Source organism: Cucurbitaria berberidis, assembly GCF_010015615.1.
Source record: "Cucurbitaria berberidis CBS 394.84 unplaced genomic scaffold K460scaffold_3, whole genome shotgun sequence".
In the NCBI taxonomy this organism is placed as follows: domain Eukaryota; kingdom Fungi; phylum Ascomycota; class Dothideomycetes; order Pleosporales; family Cucurbitariaceae; genus Cucurbitaria; species Cucurbitaria berberidis.
Genome location: NW_024468937.1, coordinates 975,484 through 991,166, shown reverse-complemented (window position 1 = coordinate 991,166; position 15,683 = coordinate 975,484). Strand labels below are relative to the sequence as shown.

General features: G+C 52.5%; 10 protein-coding genes across 10 annotated transcripts; 4 read left to right on the top strand and 6 right to left on the bottom strand.

Moving 5' to 3' along the window:
• Positions 1-660: 660 nt before the first annotated feature.
• On the bottom strand, positions 661-3,199 carry K460DRAFT_365795 (DNA directed RNA polymeras-like protein III subunit Rpc82). Its single transcript, XM_040933251.1, has 3 exons — positions 3,063-3,199; positions 2,952-3,008; positions 661-2,826 (listed from the first exon to the last, which is right to left on the bottom strand). Exons 1-3 carry the CDS (start codon positions 3,087-3,089, stop codon positions 868-870), a joined length of 2,043 nt encoding a protein of 680 aa, XP_040787404.1. The 5' UTR covers positions 3,090-3,199; the 3' UTR covers positions 661-867.
• A 164-nt stretch (positions 3,200-3,363) lies between these two features.
• Positions 3,364-5,301, top strand: K460DRAFT_310780 (LuxS/MPP-like metallohydrolase). The gene is made up of 4 exons (XM_040930167.1): positions 3,364-3,693; positions 3,765-3,939; positions 3,994-4,841; positions 4,899-5,301. The coding sequence occupies exons 1-4, from the start codon at positions 3,430-3,432 to the stop codon at positions 4,992-4,994; spliced, it is 1,383 nt and encodes a 460-aa protein (XP_040787403.1). The 5' UTR covers positions 3,364-3,429; the 3' UTR covers positions 4,995-5,301.
• Positions 5,302-5,304: 3 nt separating this feature from the next.
• K460DRAFT_416207 (uncharacterized protein) lies at positions 5,305-6,163 on the top strand. Its single transcript, XM_040937778.1, has 3 exons — positions 5,305-5,609; positions 5,676-5,707; positions 5,892-6,163. The coding sequence occupies exons 1-3, from the start codon at positions 5,520-5,522 to the stop codon at positions 5,998-6,000; spliced, it is 231 nt and encodes a 76-aa protein (XP_040787402.1). The 5' UTR covers positions 5,305-5,519; the 3' UTR covers positions 6,001-6,163.
• Positions 6,164-6,202: 39 nt separating this feature from the next.
• K460DRAFT_365792 (Mak10-domain-containing protein) lies at positions 6,203-9,058 on the bottom strand. Its single transcript, XM_040933250.1, has 6 exons — positions 8,968-9,058; positions 8,897-8,915; positions 8,769-8,848; positions 8,571-8,638; positions 8,051-8,517; positions 6,203-7,999 (listed from the first exon to the last, which is right to left on the bottom strand). The coding sequence occupies exons 1-6, from the start codon at positions 9,041-9,043 to the stop codon at positions 6,382-6,384; spliced, it is 2,328 nt and encodes a 775-aa protein (XP_040787401.1). The 5' UTR covers positions 9,044-9,058; the 3' UTR covers positions 6,203-6,381.
• Positions 9,059-9,192: 134 nt separating this feature from the next.
• On the bottom strand, positions 9,193-9,743 carry K460DRAFT_365791 (uncharacterized protein). The gene is made up of 3 exons (XM_040933249.1): positions 9,673-9,743; positions 9,491-9,605; positions 9,193-9,428 (listed from the first exon to the last, which is right to left on the bottom strand). The coding sequence occupies exons 1-3, from the start codon at positions 9,702-9,704 to the stop codon at positions 9,351-9,353; spliced, it is 225 nt and encodes a 74-aa protein (XP_040787400.1). The 5' UTR covers positions 9,705-9,743; the 3' UTR covers positions 9,193-9,350.
• Positions 9,744-10,037: 294 nt separating this feature from the next.
• K460DRAFT_310777 (N-terminal nucleophile aminohydrolase) lies at positions 10,038-11,175 on the bottom strand. Its single transcript, XM_040930166.1, has 2 exons — positions 10,862-11,175; positions 10,038-10,685 (listed from the first exon to the last, which is right to left on the bottom strand). The coding sequence occupies exons 1-2, from the start codon at positions 11,009-11,011 to the stop codon at positions 10,059-10,061; spliced, it is 777 nt and encodes a 258-aa protein (XP_040787399.1). The 5' UTR covers positions 11,012-11,175; the 3' UTR covers positions 10,038-10,058.
• Positions 11,176-11,413: 238 nt separating this feature from the next.
• Positions 11,414-11,975, top strand: K460DRAFT_354709 (vacuolar protein sorting 55; the record flags this gene model as incomplete). The annotated part of the gene is made up of 3 exons (XM_040931810.1): positions 11,414-11,449; positions 11,523-11,736; positions 11,842-11,975. The coding sequence occupies 3 exons, from the start codon at positions 11,414-11,416 to the stop codon at positions 11,973-11,975; spliced, it is 384 nt and encodes a 127-aa protein (XP_040787398.1).
• A 457-nt stretch (positions 11,976-12,432) lies between these two features.
• K460DRAFT_405113 (UPF0220-domain-containing protein) lies at positions 12,433-13,066 on the bottom strand (the record flags this gene model as incomplete). Its single annotated transcript, XM_040936805.1, has 3 exons — positions 12,433-12,496; positions 12,553-12,917; positions 12,974-13,066. 3 exons carry the CDS (start codon positions 13,064-13,066, stop codon positions 12,433-12,435), a joined length of 522 nt encoding a protein of 173 aa, XP_040787397.1.
• A 258-nt stretch (positions 13,067-13,324) lies between these two features.
• On the top strand, positions 13,325-13,980 carry K460DRAFT_405112 (uncharacterized protein; the record flags this gene model as incomplete). The annotated part of the gene is made up of 2 exons (XM_040936804.1): positions 13,325-13,652; positions 13,709-13,980. The coding sequence occupies 2 exons, from the start codon at positions 13,325-13,327 to the stop codon at positions 13,978-13,980; spliced, it is 600 nt and encodes a 199-aa protein (XP_040787396.1).
• A 144-nt stretch (positions 13,981-14,124) lies between these two features.
• K460DRAFT_376430 (AB-hydrolase YheT) lies at positions 14,125-15,481 on the bottom strand (the record flags this gene model as incomplete). The annotated part of the gene is made up of 2 exons (XM_040934878.1): positions 14,125-14,400; positions 14,453-15,481. 2 exons carry the CDS (start codon positions 15,479-15,481, stop codon positions 14,125-14,127), a joined length of 1,305 nt encoding a protein of 434 aa, XP_040787395.1.
• Between the last annotated feature and the right edge of the window lie 202 nt (positions 15,482-15,683).

Below are 15,683 nucleotides of genomic sequence, written 5' to 3'. Positions count from 1 at the left end.
AAGAGAATAGAACTGCATCTTCCGGCACCAATCGCATGCAAAAACAAGCCCTGATTCAACTTCCCCCCACGGCCCGGTACAGGACGTTAAATATAAAGGGGGGCTAGACAGTTGAAACTTCGTGTTATTACTCGGCGAGAATATAGACGCCGTGCTGGTAGCCATGAGCGCTGTCAAATTATGAAGATCTGTCGATGACAAAGATCAAGATTGTTTATTAGGGGGAAGTGGAGTTGGTAAGGTGGTATGTATGGATCTTTCATTCACCTTCTTGCTACAGACACGAATAAGTCTTGTACTAGTCTACCTGTTTGTTGACCACCAAATTAGAGGGGGAAAAGTGCGAAGTATCCAATATCATTGTAGATACACTATGGACTTGATATGTGTTGTCTGAAGTGTGTACGAATTCGGATAGGGAAAGGAAAGATAAGTCGTCGCTACGATATACCAGGCTTGGTGAGGATATTAGTTGCCTTCAGGGATGAAAGATGCCTCGAGGCGGCCGTGCATGCAGTTCAGGTTGTTTATATAAGGTGGTCAGTGGCTAGTTGGTTTCAGACGCGGGTGGCCGTCTAGAGAAGAAGGCAAGGTCTGTGAAAAAAATATCATCTCGGCCTGCTCGCAGCTTCGAGTATCTTACTTTTCATCAGCCCAGGCGGCATGAATCCAGATTCATTGTAAATAATTTAAAATTGCGTAGTAATCCCTAGAAAATGCTACAGATAAAGGATAAAACTCCATCCCATATGCTCAGGGGTATCATTCATCCCAAAATGCTTTTCGTCGCCCTGTCTGATCCAGGGTACCAGTGAACACCAAGAAAACTTTTCCTCCCAACTAATACAGGCCGAAGCCAGGTTATTGTTACACGGAGACCAAGGGGCCATGGAAATCGCGCAAAGTAGCTACCAAGTCGTCTTCCCGGAATAGCTGTAGAAGTAGCTTCTCTTGCACCTCTTTCCACTTTTTCAAGGCGTCGAGTTCGCCTTTGCTAAGCCACTTCTCCTCGTTGCCGATGACGTCGGAACGCTCGGCTTTGCTGAGCAGTGGCTGCACTTTCTCGCGTTCGAAGGCGACGCGCTGGAGGATGCGCACCATGCCCTTGTACGTGTCGTGAAGTAGCTTCTCGCGAGCGCGTTGCCGGTCATACCAGACCAAATGTAGTGAATGCTTTGCTTCACGTCGCTCCACCTTTGGAATCTCCTGCGTCTGGACGAAGCCTTGCACGGTGAGATCGTTGATGATACCTCTGATATCATTCGCAGGCATCATCATCGCATTGCAAGTCGCACGTTCATCGAGTTTGCCCTTCTTCCTCAGGGCACGGATCAGCTTCACCCCTAAGGCACCCTTTCTCGCAGAGATTGTATTCTCCACCTCGGATTGGATCATCTGTTTCGCGATTTCCTCAAACTCGACGTGCCACTGGGAGTGGCCAGCGCGGGAATGCCAGGTAACGAAGTGAATCGGATCTTCGGCGAGGAGTTGAATGTGTTTATCCACGACTAACGTCCTTTCATCTAAACTGAGCCTGGAAGGATCGGTAGGGTGGGTAAGAACGGTGTATTTGTCTACATGTCCTTTTTTCGTGATGTGCACAATGGCATGCGGATCTAGGCCTTCACAGATATCCAGGTCCCTGTTAAGCTTCTTTGCGACGTCGCGAGCCGTGACAAGTAATCGATGGTCTATCGTGTTTTCCAAAGGTGGTTCGCCACCCGGTAAGGGAGGCTCTGGCCACTCCTCATAGCAGCGTGGTATGTTCGACTCGAGCATACGTAGCATGGTCTGGTATATACCGGCGGTGACGGATCCTAAGCGTTGCTCGACAAGTTGCACGAGGTGTTCGGTACGCATGGCCACAGCAATCTTCTCTGGATTGACGCGGATGACCAGGTTATCTTCCGAAGACACACTGGGTGTAGCCCAGTTATTTGCGCCGCTGATCTTGACTCGCTTGTTGGAGCCGCTGTAATCTTCGGCTTGCCGTTTTTGAGAAAACTTTGGTACGGTCAACCAGTCGTCGCGCATTTGGCGTTTGAGGCTCAAAGTTGCCCTGTGAACTCGGTCCTTGTCTTTTGTACCGGTCGGGGTGACGCCTGCATTCTCCTGTTCAATCGCCTCTTGCTGGAGCATGTCGTGCATGTCACCGGGAGACAAATACTGTGACTCGGTTACTGTTCTTACCCAGCCGCGTTGTATTAGTCGCTGAATGATTTCGTAAAGTTCGTCGACGGAGCCAATATCATCGTCGTCCTGCTCAGCGTCGTCTGCAACTGGCTCATGCGTCGTGCCATTGGTCTTGTGGATGCCATTCACTGCGCCGCCGCCATTTACGAGACTTGCGAGATGTGGCTTCGCGTCATCTAGCTCTGAAGGTACACCATTTACGACCCCGTTCGTCTTGGTCGCAGTTCCGTTCGCCTGGGTGCCGTTTGTTCGTTTGCGCTTCAAGCCGGCGCCGTTCACGACACCGTCGTCTGACTCGTCATCGCTCGCAGTCTCTGGGGGGAAGTAGGCGTCCTTGAGGTCTGCAATGCGCGTGTGGCCCAGCGCGAGAAGATTGGACATGACATTGGCCGCCTTCTTGCCAAAGCGGTCCTCGACCAGCTTGGCCACTTTGCCCAAGCGCACCAGCGCGTACGAGTTCTGCCAGTCGATCTCGTAGTAGGTCACGGACGCGTCGTTGCCGGAGTGGAAGACGAGGTGCTGCTGGAGGAGGATGACGAGGCCGTACTTGATCTGGCGCCCGTTCAGGTAGGACGCACGAGCAACTGCTGCGAGCGTCTGTCGGCCATGGCGCGCAAGGATGGAGTAGACGCGCTGGGGGGGTGTTAGAAGAATGTACATAGTACTGTGGACGGCTGTCGCATGTCGAGTTTGTGACTGCAATGACTGCGTCTTGCACAGTATTGCAAGCGCAGGGAAGACTGCGAGACTAGACATACCGCCGCCAATTCGCCGTAGACATCCTCGACTAGGAGAGTGCAGAGCTCCGCGAGTATCTGTAGAGGTGTTGGTTATGATTCAGTTGAGCGCAGCTCTCTGGCGCGTCTTACCGGAGTCTCGCGCTGATTGTACGACATGGTGGAGCCTAGATATTTGCCAGATATCTAGGGGGCGGTAGTGCTACCGTGGAGACATTTGCGTATATGAGTTGTAAAAAAATAGGCGTGAATTGGGAGCTTGTCCGAGCTGGTCGGAGAGAGGCAAGAAATATGATAGCGGCGGGGAATAATGGGTGACCAGCAGCTGTGGCCAATAGAGGGCAGGGCGGAAGGCATTACTGCAACTTTGGCCCTTTTGCTTGGCGCTGGGAAACCTTTCGTCGACGCCAGCATCGTCTTGCTTCACCCCAGCACACGCCTCCATCCATTGCCGCCCACCACCACCTCGCCAGCCCCCAGCCCGGCGCTCTTCACCCTAATGCTCTCCCGCTCGACCGCCTGCCGGGGCGCGCAGCGTGCTGCCCTTGCCCGTCAGCAGGCCGCCCGCCAGACACAGCGCCGCGGACTCGCTGCCCCAGCTTCAGGCTCCTTCCAGTACCAGACGGGCGAGGCCAAGGGCGTCAAGTATGCCAGCAGAGACTTTGCCGGCCCCACGACGACGCTGGCTCTGGTCGCAAAGGCTGGCACGCGCTTCCAGCCGCTGCCCGGCCTCACCGAGGGCCTTGCCAACTTCGCATTCCGGGTACGCCATTGACAATGAACACCGCACTCTACTACACCAGGGCGCTCGACTGACGTCCAATTGCAATCTAGGGCACCGAACGAAGGTCGACACTGCGCATTGTCCGCGAATCCGAGCTTCTAGGCGCCACCCTCAGCGCATGGCACTCCCGCGAGAACCTGGTGCTCGAGGCCAAGTTCCTCCGCGATGACCTCCCCTACTTTGTCGAGCTCCTCGGCGAGGTGGCCAGCTCCACCAAATACCAGCGTACGCTCCACCACGTTTTTGCAATAATGGCAGCATGGAATTGACAGCGTCTAGCCCACGTCTACGGAGAGGAGGTCCTGCCTCTGATCCACGCCGCCCACAAGCGCTTCCTCGCCAGCGTCAGCGACATGGCCACCAACTCCGCCCACAGCCTCGCTTTCCACCGCGGACTCGGCTACCCCACTGCTTCCGCGTCGCCCACGCCCTACACCAAGTACCTCGACGCCCAGGCCATCGAATACTACTCCAAGATTGCCTTCGCTAAGCCCAACTTCGCCGTTGTAGCCAACGGCGCTGACCACGGCGAGTTCTCAAAGTGGGTCGGCGAGTTCTTCGACAACGTCCCTGCCTCCGCCCTCGACGAGTCCAGCGCTGGTGCAGATCAGACCAAGTACTACGGAGGCGAGGAGCGCATTGCGCACGACGGTGGTAACGCCATGGTCATCGCCTTCCCCGGCTCCAGCTCCTTCACCGGCAAGTTCTACAAGCCTGAAATCGCTGTTCTCGGTTCCCTCCTCGGTGGCCAGTCAGCCATCAAGTGGTCGCCAGGCTTCACCAAGCTCGGCAATGCCGCTGCTCCGGGTGCCAAGGTCACGACCACCAGCGCCATCTACTCTGATGCTGGTCTCCTCTACACCACCATCACTGGCTCTGCGCAGGCTGTTGCCAGCACCGCCAAGGCTGCCGTCGAGGCGATCAAGAAGATCGCCGCTGGCGAGATCTCGAGCGAAGAGATCTCCAAGGCGAAGGCCACCGCCAAGTTCAAGGAGCTTGAGCACGGCCAGGATACCCGTGCCGGTCTTGAGCTTACTGGCAACGGTCTTGTTCACAACACACAAGCGTACCAGATTGATGAGGTTGCCAAGGCCATCGATGGCGTCTCAGAGCAGGCTCTCAAGTCGGTAAGTTCCCTTTGATACTAGATCGGATCAGTTGAAAGATGCTAATGAAATGAACAGGCTGCCAAGCAATTACTCGAGGGCAACGCTACCGTATCGGCTGTCGGTGATCTATTTGTACTGCCGTTCGCTGCTGATTTGGGTCTCAAGGTGTAAATACAGTGATGTTGAAAGATCTTTCGATGGAATCTCGTTAGGCTAGGGGCTTGTGTAACATTATCTTGTGATAGTCCCAGATAGACGTGCGCCATATTGCGAATTCTTTTTGTTCATCTACCGCTTGTATGCCATTGAGGAACCTTCCCAAATTATACTGTCGCATCCCTTGTCCGAGAGAAGACATACGCCTACACAGAGCTGACAGGTGCTTTGATTACTTTGCCAAACTCAAGTGTGCTCTCTAAATACCAACGTAAACAATCAGCTACCCTTCAGATTCTGTCTCCCTTTACTTAGACAGCAGCCCCGGAAGTGAACGCCTGTTCCCACGTGCCAACGCGCCTATGCGCTCAGACCACCATGCACAATAACGTCAACCCAAACATTCAAACACCCTCTCCCAACGATCATTCTACCCCGCCAACACCCCACGGGAACGTCTCGAGATCACCACTATTCTGAATACCCGTCAACCCACAAGAAATCGGTCCCAACACCCAGAGAGTCAAGACAAGAGAGACGATGGCGCAAACACTCTACCCGCGCGCCACAGTAAAGAAGATAGTAAAAGCGCATTCGAACCGCGCATTGAGCAAAAATGTGGATATCCTTGTATGTTTGAACCCACGTCCTCCATTTCTTGGTTTCTTCTAGATTCAAATTCTAACTGCGACGTAGATATATCTCAACTATGCGCTGTTTATGCAAGAGTACGTTCGCCCCTCAACACTCAGCATGCCTCCCTTCACAACGTGATGCGTCGCGAGATTCCTCTTGAAATATATATTGGGCGAATGGATAGAAGGAATGGGAGTAGCGAAGGAAGTGTGGAATTAGAGAGGAGAGACAGAGACAGAGAACGAATGGAAGGGAGAGTGCTAACGGATATACTAGACTCCTTAATGAAGCGGCTATCCAGTCCAAACAAGCCGGCGAGCGCGGTGTTACGGCCCGCAGTATAAGGAGGGTGAGCGAGCGGACGTTGAGGAAGTACAAGGGCTGAGGGCGAAACCAATGGCGCGCGCTATAGAGGGTCGTCCTGATAGTATATTGAGGACGAAGGGGTGATTTTTATGTTCTGGGAATAGCCGTTTTTGCAGGCAGGCGGAGTTTGGGCAGACGGTGCCTTGTTATGCTATGTTATGATACCCCCGGTTGTGCGTTGGAAAGAGATGAAAGAAGACACGCTTTAAAAAAATAGAAAGTGTGGAATTCCAATTCAGTTACTTCTCTTGAGAGGTCTATAATTCAAACAAGACTCAATGTGCTCAAGTGCACCTGCGCGCTTACGATCTAACTCAACCTTGACTTCAAGACCCTGCCCCATTAGACCCCCGGATATACAGGTACAATCTTTCCTCCTCCTAAGAACTTCTATACACATCTACTCCATCTTCAAAATCTTCGCAACAATCCACCCTTCAGCATACCTCTTGCCCGCCCCGGATTCCGGTATCACAACCTTGATACCCAAGCTCTCACTACTAGCTGCATTAGTCTTGGACACAGCGCCCTTGACACCCGCGACAGCAACACCAAGCGCTATACAACTCGCCAACGCGCTCTGAACATCTTTATTCCATGCCGTCGCGACACCTTCCGCTTTCACTGCTTTGGGCCCCATCTTCTTGACGTCGGCAAAGGCTTCCTTGGCTGCTTTGAGGTGCCTGTCTACTTCCGTCCACAGATCCGAGGCCATGTCATTAAGATCCAATTGGAAAGCAGGATCGGGCGCAGCAAAGTCACCGTACGGCTGCGTGTGTGCTTTGAAGTCTTCAAATGGCGGAGCTTCGGGTGGTTGCAGGCTGAGGAAGGGCTTCATGCGTAGTTCGTAGCGCAGTTCTTCTTTGGCAAAGGGGCGTTTCGGCAGCGGCAACATGTGCAGGTAGAGCAAGATGATGTAGAAGCGAGCTAAAGCCAGACTTAACGAGGCGACGCCTTCTGCCTCGGCGAGCAGGCTGTCGAGATACGGTCCTGCGTCATCCACCTCTTGTGCATCGCGCAAATTCCTTGACTTGAGTAGTTGTTCGCCTCGTCTGAGGTAGTGGGCTTCGACGCGTTTGAGCAGTTCTTTCCGCCGTGTGGCAATGAGAGATAGGAAGAGATACATGCCGCTGAACTCGTCGGGTAGGTAGATGTCCTGTTCGAAGCCGAGGAGAATGATCTTTTCGATCATCCAGAGCTTCTTGTGATATACCCATGTTGATAGCGAGAACTCTAGAACTTGATCAGTAATACCCAGCTCTTCGGCGGCCTGCGATATATCCGCATCTACTGAGCTCGCATCTGCTTGCAGCATGTCCCAACCAGTAATTACGTGAGTCAACATGCGTCGCAGGCGGCAGCGGTTCTGACCTAGCGCGACCCAGAGATCGAGGTATGGCTGTCCACATCTGTCTACAAACTCATCAACAAGCATGGCAAGCTGCAGTCGTGGTGGCTTTGGTAGCATCGGGTTCCGAGGCGGGGAGAATGTCCAGTTCACCGGGTCCAATACTGGCGATGCGGGGAAGACGAGCGTCTTGACATCTGACAATGGAAGCGACACGGATGTTTGAAGTACGTCTGGATGAAAGAGTAGTGTGGCTAAGTACGACCTCGAGTACGCTAGAGGTGCAGGTGAGCGAGAGGCGAAGAACCAGAGAAAGGACTGGTACTCGAGAGGATCTTGTGGAAGGCTAATGAAGCGTGTCGCTTCCTTGCAGTCAGTGCAGAGTTGTTGCAACTTCTCCAATGCATCTTTGAATTCGAGCTCTACAATCGGCCGTGGAGGCACTGTTGATGCGAGTCGTCTCTGCATCTTTGTGCTAAAAGCGCCTGGTACTACTTGGCCTAGTTGATGTGTGTTCTTGAGCGTCCCGAGATTTTCTAGTATAGTCGGCCAGGAGTACGATATCAGATCAAGTGGGAGGTCCAGATCCTGTGCTCGAAGGAAGTCTTTCCTGAATTCCAGTCTCGAGTGGATCGCAGACCGTAAAGCAGTGTTGATTTCGAGGCTTTCACTACTAGGAGTAAGCATATGTCGAGATGTTCAAATATGTTAGACAACTTACTCTTCGACTACCTCCATAGCAGAGTCTAATTCTCTCAGGAATACGTCCATCGGTATGCTCACAAACAGCACACGATTGTATGTCTGCGTGCAGAAATCCTCTTCTTCAAAGTAATCTCTTGCAGCAATCTTGGCTATCACAAAGTCGCAACCTTTGATTAGCGCTAAACAATACGCTCTCAGCACCTGGAGAAGCGGTCCCGGTCTTTTGTCGTCTGGGATGTCGCCGCGATAGAACTGCGCTCTCTCGAGTATCCTAGTTTCAGGCCATAGAAGCTTATCGATATAGAGGGATGTGAACAAAGTTTGAGAAAGAGGATAGCCGGTATGCCATGCCATCTCATAGCAAAGAAGCTGATCCATGATCCCAATCAGCTCTTCCGGAAGGAGAGGGGTCAAACAATCATAGTCGTCCTCGAGAGTCTCTCCGGGTTGCAGGAATCCGCTGTCCATCTTGGGGTCCATGATCTGTTCGTTGCAGTGAGTAACAAAGGGTGATTGATGGACAAGTGTCGTATTACCTCAATAGCCCCGATGGACTCGAACAGCGTGAAGTAGTCATCTTTGACGAGCTGTCCAACTTCGAGGGCTACAGCGCATTAGTATTGATTATTGTGGTATGAGTAAAAATGGCTTTGGTCATTATATGCACATGCAAACGGCTTCTTTGAGCAACCCCGCGATGCCCCTCAGCATTCAATGGAAGTGGGAGAACCTACCATTACACGCTTTCGTGAATTTTTCTGTAACATCATGAATCTTGGGCGTAATACCACCAAGAGGATGCCGGAGCGGTTGCCTCAAGGTTAGGTTAGCTGACGTAGCGGCCTGTGCGATAGTCACGGACTCTTGCGCTTTTGAACAACCTGTACAACGTCAACTTCGAGAATAGCATCAGGCAACCCAGGAGAACTGTACCGGATTCATTATTAGTCAGTATCGTGTTTTGGTCTTGGGCAGAGGCTGTGCTGTGGCGAAGAGACGCATCTGCCATGTTGTGAGGTGGTTAGTTTCCGATGCGGGAAGATTGTGACAGCCGGGTTGCACTTGCATGTAAGGCGAGCGTTGGGGAGAAAGCCGGCAGCTCCACAACATCGAGCTCTAGTACCACGAACATGTTCACAGACAAATTTGGGAGTAGAACAGATGCAAATGGGCTCAATTCGTCGTGCATTGGCTTTTCATCAACGTCCCCTTATGCAGTCCTTGGTAGTACAGAATATACATTCACCACCTCCGATCCCCATCCTCATCCCTCAGCATCTCTCCTGCATGCCCTCACTTGAGCCCTCAATAGACGCTTACGCAGCCTTCGTGGCATCAGCCTGTGCCTGCAGCGCCGCAGCATTCAAGTCCTTGACTTCGCCCTGCTTGCCATTCTGTCTCCGGATTAGCCCTCGTCCCCAACCCAGCCGCGCCTTCATCCTCGAGGGCTTCTTACCTCCCACTTGGCGAACCTGAGTTCACTCTGGCCCCGTCGCTCGGCAGCGATGCGCTTATCTTCCTTGAGCGAGCGGCGCACGACGCGCGATGCGACGCCGATGTAGCGGTTGTAGCTATTCAAACAGTCAATTGCGAGTTCTCCTGCATGGTTTGGCGGCAGTTGCGCAAGGTGGGGCGTACGTGAGACCGGCGGCTTTCCACGCGAATGCCATTGTGATGGTTGGATGAGAGTTCGTGGGTGTGGACGGGTTTGCGGGTTGCGGATGCAGATGTCGAAGGTGTCGAGCTCCGCGAGATTTCGGGATGCCGCGCCAAACCGGAGTTAGTGGTCACGTGATACTTAGAGCATCGCTCTCATGGATACTTCAACTTCCCGAGTTAAACATCACAAGCGTAAGTATTGAAAATTTATGTTCTGGTATGTTGAAGGTATATTCATTACATTTTCGTGACCGATCGGCTTCTAGACCGGTAGCCTTATGATCGACTGCCGTCTCGTTAGAGCATCAGGCTTCATTTGCGAAGCCTGCTAGCCACGTCTATCAAGCGCACCATGAATCGTTACTTCATGAGTCCGTCTCCATGGCATCAGCACCCTCTTCGTCGTCGTCGTCGCCTCCTTCCCTGTTCTCGAACGTAGCGTCCAGCCACTCTGCAATGTCCTGATGCTCGTAAAGAGCGAAAGTCTCGCCAACACCGCCAATACCGATACTCGTGTTGTCTACGGTGAGCTCCTTATCTTGTGACAGCGACTCCTTCAGTGCCCTCAACGCGTGCTTAATCAGCTCCTCCCTACTGGCGCCCTCGAAATCGTCTAGGTGCCTCTCCAGATACGTCCTGGCCATCTGACTCCTGGCACCAATACCGCAAGCAACCATCTCCTGTGTCACACCGCTTGGCTGGAACTCGAACAGATGCGGGCCCTTCGCGTCAATACCGGCGATGAGTAATCCAACACCATAAGGTCTCCTTCCGTATTGCTGAGTATTAGTCTGCGCACGATCTGCGATGCGGGAGGTGATCTCGGAAAGTGGGATGGCACGGTCGTACGTCAGGCGCGAGGCGAGGGCTTGCTGCTTCATGAAGTTGGACAGTACGCGGGCGTCGGAGGCTAGACCAGCGAGGGCGACACCGAAGTGAGAATCTATCGGGATAATCTTCTTCTGGTAGGATGAGAGCTCCTCTGCGTTCCTCTGACATGATTTGTTAGTCGAGTTCATGAGACGATGGAGGAACACTGCAGGTGTTAAGTCTCCCAGCCTGATTTTCGATAGTTTGGATAGTTCAATCCTATACTCCAGGACTAGTCATTGCACCTGAGTGTACTCATAGTGCTTGCCAAATCACGCTTAGGCTGTCACCAACGTACCTTGATTGCTGCAAGCACCGCATGTGTCTTGCTAACGATTCCTACAACGACCGAACCCTGCTTGACCGCCTCCGATGCATACTCGACCTGAAATATGCGGCCTTGAGGCGAGAAGGTGACTGAATCGTTGTCGTAGTTGTTCCGGAACATGATGAAGGCGGGAACTGTGGGGTTTCGAAGGCGAGTTTATGGCGGCTATTGCGAGTCGAAGACCAGTAATATGGATATCCTTCACGTTCGGGGTTTAATATGACACCCAGGGGACGAAGGCTGACTTGAGGTGCGCTGCTGTGGGGTGGTAACGAACAGTAGCGATTGTTGATGCGCAAGGCACCTGAAGTGTACGACAGCTCCAGAAGCTCCAGCCTTGGCAAGAGCGCCCGAGCGTGCCTTCCAGTCCAACCTCACTCACTAGGCGGCTAGTTCGACCGCAGCAAGACACCAACTCTACAACGCCGCAATACCGCTTGCGCAAGGACAATCATCTTGACTCTCCAGCACACCCCTTACCCAATCGAACCGCGAACTTGAAGGCTGGACATCGGTTCAAGCATGGCTGGCATCAAGACGATCATAGGGCTGTCCTTCGTATGTCTGCCTCTGGCGCATATCAACGCTTTCGCCATTACCTTACCCTCATACTGATTCATATCGCCTATAGGTCCTTGCGATAGGTTTCCTCCTCGTCATCTTGTCCGCCGCGCTGTTCAAGAACTACCTCACACTATTGGTAGTCGCAACCTACGTAGTCGCGCCATTACCGAACTGGCTCTGCGGAAGAGCAGCGAATCACGATGATTTCATGGAGAGCGCAGGACACGGAGTTGTAGATTTCGGAAGATTCTTGACAGGATTCTTCGTTGTCATGGGCATTGGTAAGTCTTACCACCAGCAACACGTTGCGACTTTGGACAAACAGGACGTTCACGCGGAGGTCAAGGCAGAATATCCTTAGGGTCAAGTCACTGACTCGACTATAGCTCTCCCAACACTGCTGTGGCACTCTGCGCAGATTGCCGGCGGAGCGGCAGCCATGTCGGTCTTCGGTGGTCTTTTGATCTACGCCACTATCATCAGCTTTACACTATTCTTCCAGGAGCAAGAAGACTTCTGACTAACCGGCCAAAGCGAACAATAAGGGTGGAGAGCCACGAGCTGGAAAGGACATCCGAAGATGCCGCATTCACGTGTCGCGGTGGCAGGGCATGCCCGGCGTTGCACTGGAGAGCGTAGATTATTTGTAGCTTTATTTTCATGTAGATTCTGAGCGTTCTTGTATGATCATGTTAGGACAACAGGAGTGTTCCATACTGAACTCAAGATGCATATCCCGCAGGATTTGCAAGGAGTCTGGGGATCTTGGTACGTGCCGCATAATATACTCATGCTTAAATTACTTTGCAGAACGCTTCAAAGATATTCATACAAGTCGGTTGAAACAATATCACACTTCCCTCCCCAAATTTCGAGGCATTCTAGCGACAGCCCATTACAGCGTCCATGAGCTGAACTAGCCCTCCAAGTCCTCCGCCTGACTAGCAAGATCCAGCTGCTCTTTCGTGCGTCAAGCCTTAGAGCGCCAAGTTGTAGGTATACTCGTCCTCCATGTTCTGCGCAATCCAGAGCACAGCCGAACTACAACACGTTAGCAAGCGTTCACATTTCGCAGTTTCCGCCCGCACCACACTTACCTTAGCATCACTAGCCCGTTTGCCACGACATTTCCCACCCCCATCCAGATAGTCGGCCAGGTATACTCCTGTACAATATACTTCATCACTAGTACTACCACACTTCCCGCCAATCCTCCAGCCAACAGCGCAAAGCCCAGGAACAGGACGAGCCTCGCCTTCCACGCAACCCCATTTCCAGAATAGGAGAAGCTGTCAGCGCTGAGCCGCGACTTATCGATCGAATTGATGACGAGCATGCCGAGCGCAGAGCAAATGCCGGGGATCCAGTCTACGAAGGTGATGTGCACGGCAGGCTGGGAAGGGTTCATGACAGATTTGGACCAGACGGATATGTCGATGAGGGTGTAGAAACCCAGCGCAAACTATATGGCTACTGTCAGTGACTATTAGGGCTGTAGACTAACAGGAGGATGCCTACCAGAGCTCCCGCCAGGTAGACGCCGGCTGTCCTGGTGTTTGCGCTGTTCATCCATGCTGGCTTCGGGAAGCGGAAAAGGCGGTTAGACTCCATGGCGTAGTGAGGACTCGGGGTGCGCGATCGCAGACGTATGACAGGTTATTGTGAGCTGTCGTTAAGCTGGAGTCTGACGATGAAGCCGTGTTGCGCATGCGAGCCCTGGAGGTTGGTCGGAGCTTAGCGCTGGACGTCGGCAGCACCTGCATCAAAACGCCGACCGAAAGTTCGAACTTTACAAAAGTTTCGAGCTCTTGCACCAGCTGTCGCAAACAACAATTCTTCCCAACACCGCGCACAAAAACGTACGTCGAGATGGCGCCGACAAAACCCTCCACCAAAGGCAAAAGCGCCAAAGGCGGAAAACCCGGCAAATCCTCCTCCAAATCCGCGAAACCAAAGCCTACCGGCAAGGCACCAGAGGGCATATCGAAGCGCAAGCAGAAGTCCATGTCACTTGCAAAGCCCGGAGGTGCGCAAAAGACAAAGTCGAAAGTGTCCAAAGACGGCAGGAAGAAGAAGCGGGTGTACACCGAGAAGGAATTGGACATACCGCTTCTCAACGGCATCATACCCGCCGGCATAGCGAAACCAAAGGGTGAGAAGAAGGGCAAGAAATTCGTGGATGATCCAGCGAGTATGAGTAAGTGTCTATGCATAACTTGGATGTGAGGCAGAAACTAACGCTTTACTTTTTAGTGGCGATTATGGCCGTCGTTCACGCAGACAAGGAGGGCAGGCTTGAGAGCAAGATTGCGAAAGCGAGGCAGCTCGAGGAGATAAGAGAGGCGAAGAGGAAAGAGGCCGAGGTGCGGTCGGACGACAAGAAGGCGAAGTTCGAGGAGAGGAAACAAGACCTGAAGAAGAAGCGGAGAAGGCATTCTGATCCCTCCAAGGGCGAGGAAGCAGAGCACGAGCACTCAGACAAGAAGGGCAAATTCAAGCCGAGAAAACGGGTTTCGTTTGGTTGAAGAGGTGGAATTGTGTCTGAGAGTACGAGAGCTCAATGCTATTTGCGCATGAGGACCCGGTCTATGTGGTGTACGATGTCTACAAGTCTATGATACCCGAACCCAGCAATACTACATGTCATTATCGGCGTCCTGGTCTTTCGTCTACGCATCCGGCAGTATCAACCGTCTATGATTCGGATCGAAAATCGGGTACTTCTTCCCTGGCGTATCGATGTTTGCCTGCTCCCTCTCTATCTTACTCGCCCCGTGGTCAATCTCTTCGTGCACCCTGGATAGGAAACTGGAGGTCGCTGTTGCGAACCACCTCCCACCGCCTAATTGGAAGGAGCCGAGATGTCCACCCCAGTTCGTAGTGCATAGGACGGCATATGGGTTCTGCTTGAACTCCTCAACGGGGATTGCGAATTTGGATGATATCTGCGGTAATTATGAGTATGTAGTGAAAACGTTTCAAAGGAAGGGGACTTACAGGATCATCCTCGGCGTTGATCCCCAGAAAAGGTATCCTGATCGCAAGTAGCGCATCCACACTCTGCGCATCCCTATAATATGCTCCTTCAGTTGGATATCCCCATGCCGGACACTGTATATGCCTGTCAAACTCGAATAGATATCTGCTCTTCAAGACAGCCTCCAAGTCAATATCTGTGTTCTTGAGAATTTGCTCGCGGTGACGTTCGAATAGGCCCATCATGTTCTTGCCCATCGTCCTGCAGTACACTTCCAACCCCAACCACGTCCTCTGTAGCTCTGTGTTGCACATCTCCAGATTCCAGGGGTTGCTACACGACACTGCTGCTTTCAAGACGCATTTAGCGCCCTCCTCGCCGCAGTAGTTGGTTAAAATGTTGGCGCCGAGGGAGAATCCAACAGCGTAGAGCGGTCGATTCGGAAAGAGCTGTCGAAGAGTCTTGATAGTTTGCCGTACATCCCACGTTGCTCTCGAGTTGAAGAGCTGTGATGTAGTAATTTTCGACATGGCACATCCCCGACCATTGACAACACAAGCTGTCCACCCACTAGCCGTGAGCGGCGCAATAGTCTCCCGCAAGTATACTTCGTGGCTTCCGCCCGTCAGGCCATGTAGGGCGATGAGCATCGGTGTGCTGTCCTCGCTTGCTATCGTTTCCCACTCTTCCGAAGTGAAGTTTGCGGTGCGTTCAGGTAGGTCTGCTTCTTTCCTTTCTTTCTCGGCTAGCTCACCCTCCTGCTTCGAAACGACAAAGTCTACAGCAAACTGGCCAGGGTACACGGAATGGTCTGATTGGAATACTTTCCTCTTGTAGTGGATTGGGGGCCCGGGATCTTTGATTGCCGTGTACATTGTTTGCAGATGGCCATTGAAGAGGAAAGGGTTTAAACGGCATGGCGGGATGGAAGACTGAGCCAATTCGGAAAGCGTGGTTTTGGAACCAGACTTTGTTTTGAGGGGGATTGGGGACGTGTGTGAGGTGTAGGATGTTTTGGCGTGGCCTAGGATCCAGGATACGTCGAACATGTTGGCTATAGCGGTAGTTTGGTGATGTGTGATCCGGATTCTCTCGGTTGCCTCAAAGCTTGGAGCGGGGGATGTTCCTTCTCAGAGGCTGCAGTTCAATCCGGCCTTTGTAATAGTGATAGATACCCTGGCTTTTTCTTGCGAGCAATATCCCAAGTTCGAGGTTCGCGGATGTGTAGACCACCTATTCGACTCTAATCGT

Excerpts from the sequence above, each read along its gene's own strand:
- K460DRAFT_365791 (XM_040933249.1), bottom strand. The coding sequence starts at position 9,704 with ATGGCATTCGCGTGGAAAGCCGCCGGTCTCAC. Across the intron at positions 9,606-9,672 it reads TGGAAAGCCGCCGGTCTCAC|CTACAACCGCTACATCGGCG; the intron begins GTACGCCCCACC and ends CTGTTTGAATAG. Across the intron at positions 9,429-9,490 it reads TCAGGTTCGCCAAGTGGGAG|AATGGCAAGCAGGGCGAAGT; the intron begins GTAAGAAGCCCT and ends ATCCGGAGACAG.
- K460DRAFT_310777 (XM_040930166.1), bottom strand. The coding sequence starts at position 11,011 with ATGTTCCGGAACAACTACGACAACGATTCAGTCACCTTCTCGCCTCAA. Across the intron at positions 10,686-10,861 it reads CGGTGCTTGCAGCAATCAAG|AGGAACGCAGAGGAGCTCTC; the intron begins GTACGTTGGTGA and ends AAATCATGTCAG.
- K460DRAFT_416207 (XM_040937778.1), top strand. The coding sequence starts at position 5,520 with ATGGCGCAAACACTCTACCCGCGCGCCACAGTAAAGAAGATAGTAAAA. Across the intron at positions 5,610-5,675 it reads GCAAAAATGTGGATATCCTT|ATATATCTCAACTATGCGCT; the intron begins GTATGTTTGAAC and ends ACTGCGACGTAG. Across the intron at positions 5,708-5,891 it reads TATGCGCTGTTTATGCAAGA|ACTCCTTAATGAAGCGGCTA; the intron begins GTACGTTCGCCC and ends CGGATATACTAG.
- K460DRAFT_310780 (XM_040930167.1), top strand. The coding sequence starts at position 3,430 with ATGCTCTCCCGCTCGACCGCCTGCCGGGGCGCGCAGCGTGCTGCCCTT. Across the intron at positions 3,694-3,764 it reads TTGCCAACTTCGCATTCCGG|GGCACCGAACGAAGGTCGAC; the intron begins GTACGCCATTGA and ends ATTGCAATCTAG. Across the intron at positions 4,842-4,898 it reads CAGAGCAGGCTCTCAAGTCG|GCTGCCAAGCAATTACTCGA; the intron begins GTAAGTTCCCTT and ends TGAAATGAACAG.
- K460DRAFT_365795 (XM_040933251.1), bottom strand. The coding sequence starts at position 3,089 with ATGTCGTACAATCAGCGCGAGACTCCG. Across the intron at positions 3,009-3,062 it reads ACAATCAGCGCGAGACTCCG|ATACTCGCGGAGCTCTGCAC; the intron begins GTAAGACGCGCC and ends ACACCTCTACAG. Across the intron at positions 2,827-2,951 it reads TCTACGGCGAATTGGCGGCG|CGCGTCTACTCCATCCTTGC; the intron begins GTATGTCTAGTC and ends ACACCCCCCCAG.
- K460DRAFT_365792 (XM_040933250.1), bottom strand. The coding sequence starts at position 9,043 with ATGGCAGATGCGTCTCTTCGCCACAGCACAGCCTCTGCCCAAGACCAA. Across the intron at positions 8,639-8,768 it reads ATTCACGAAAGCGTGTAATG|CCCTCGAAGTTGGACAGCTC; the intron begins GTAGGTTCTCCC and ends AATGCGCTGTAG. Across the intron at positions 8,000-8,050 it reads GCTATGGAGGTAGTCGAAGA|TGAAAGCCTCGAAATCAACA; the intron begins GTAAGTTGTCTA and ends TACTCCTAGTAG.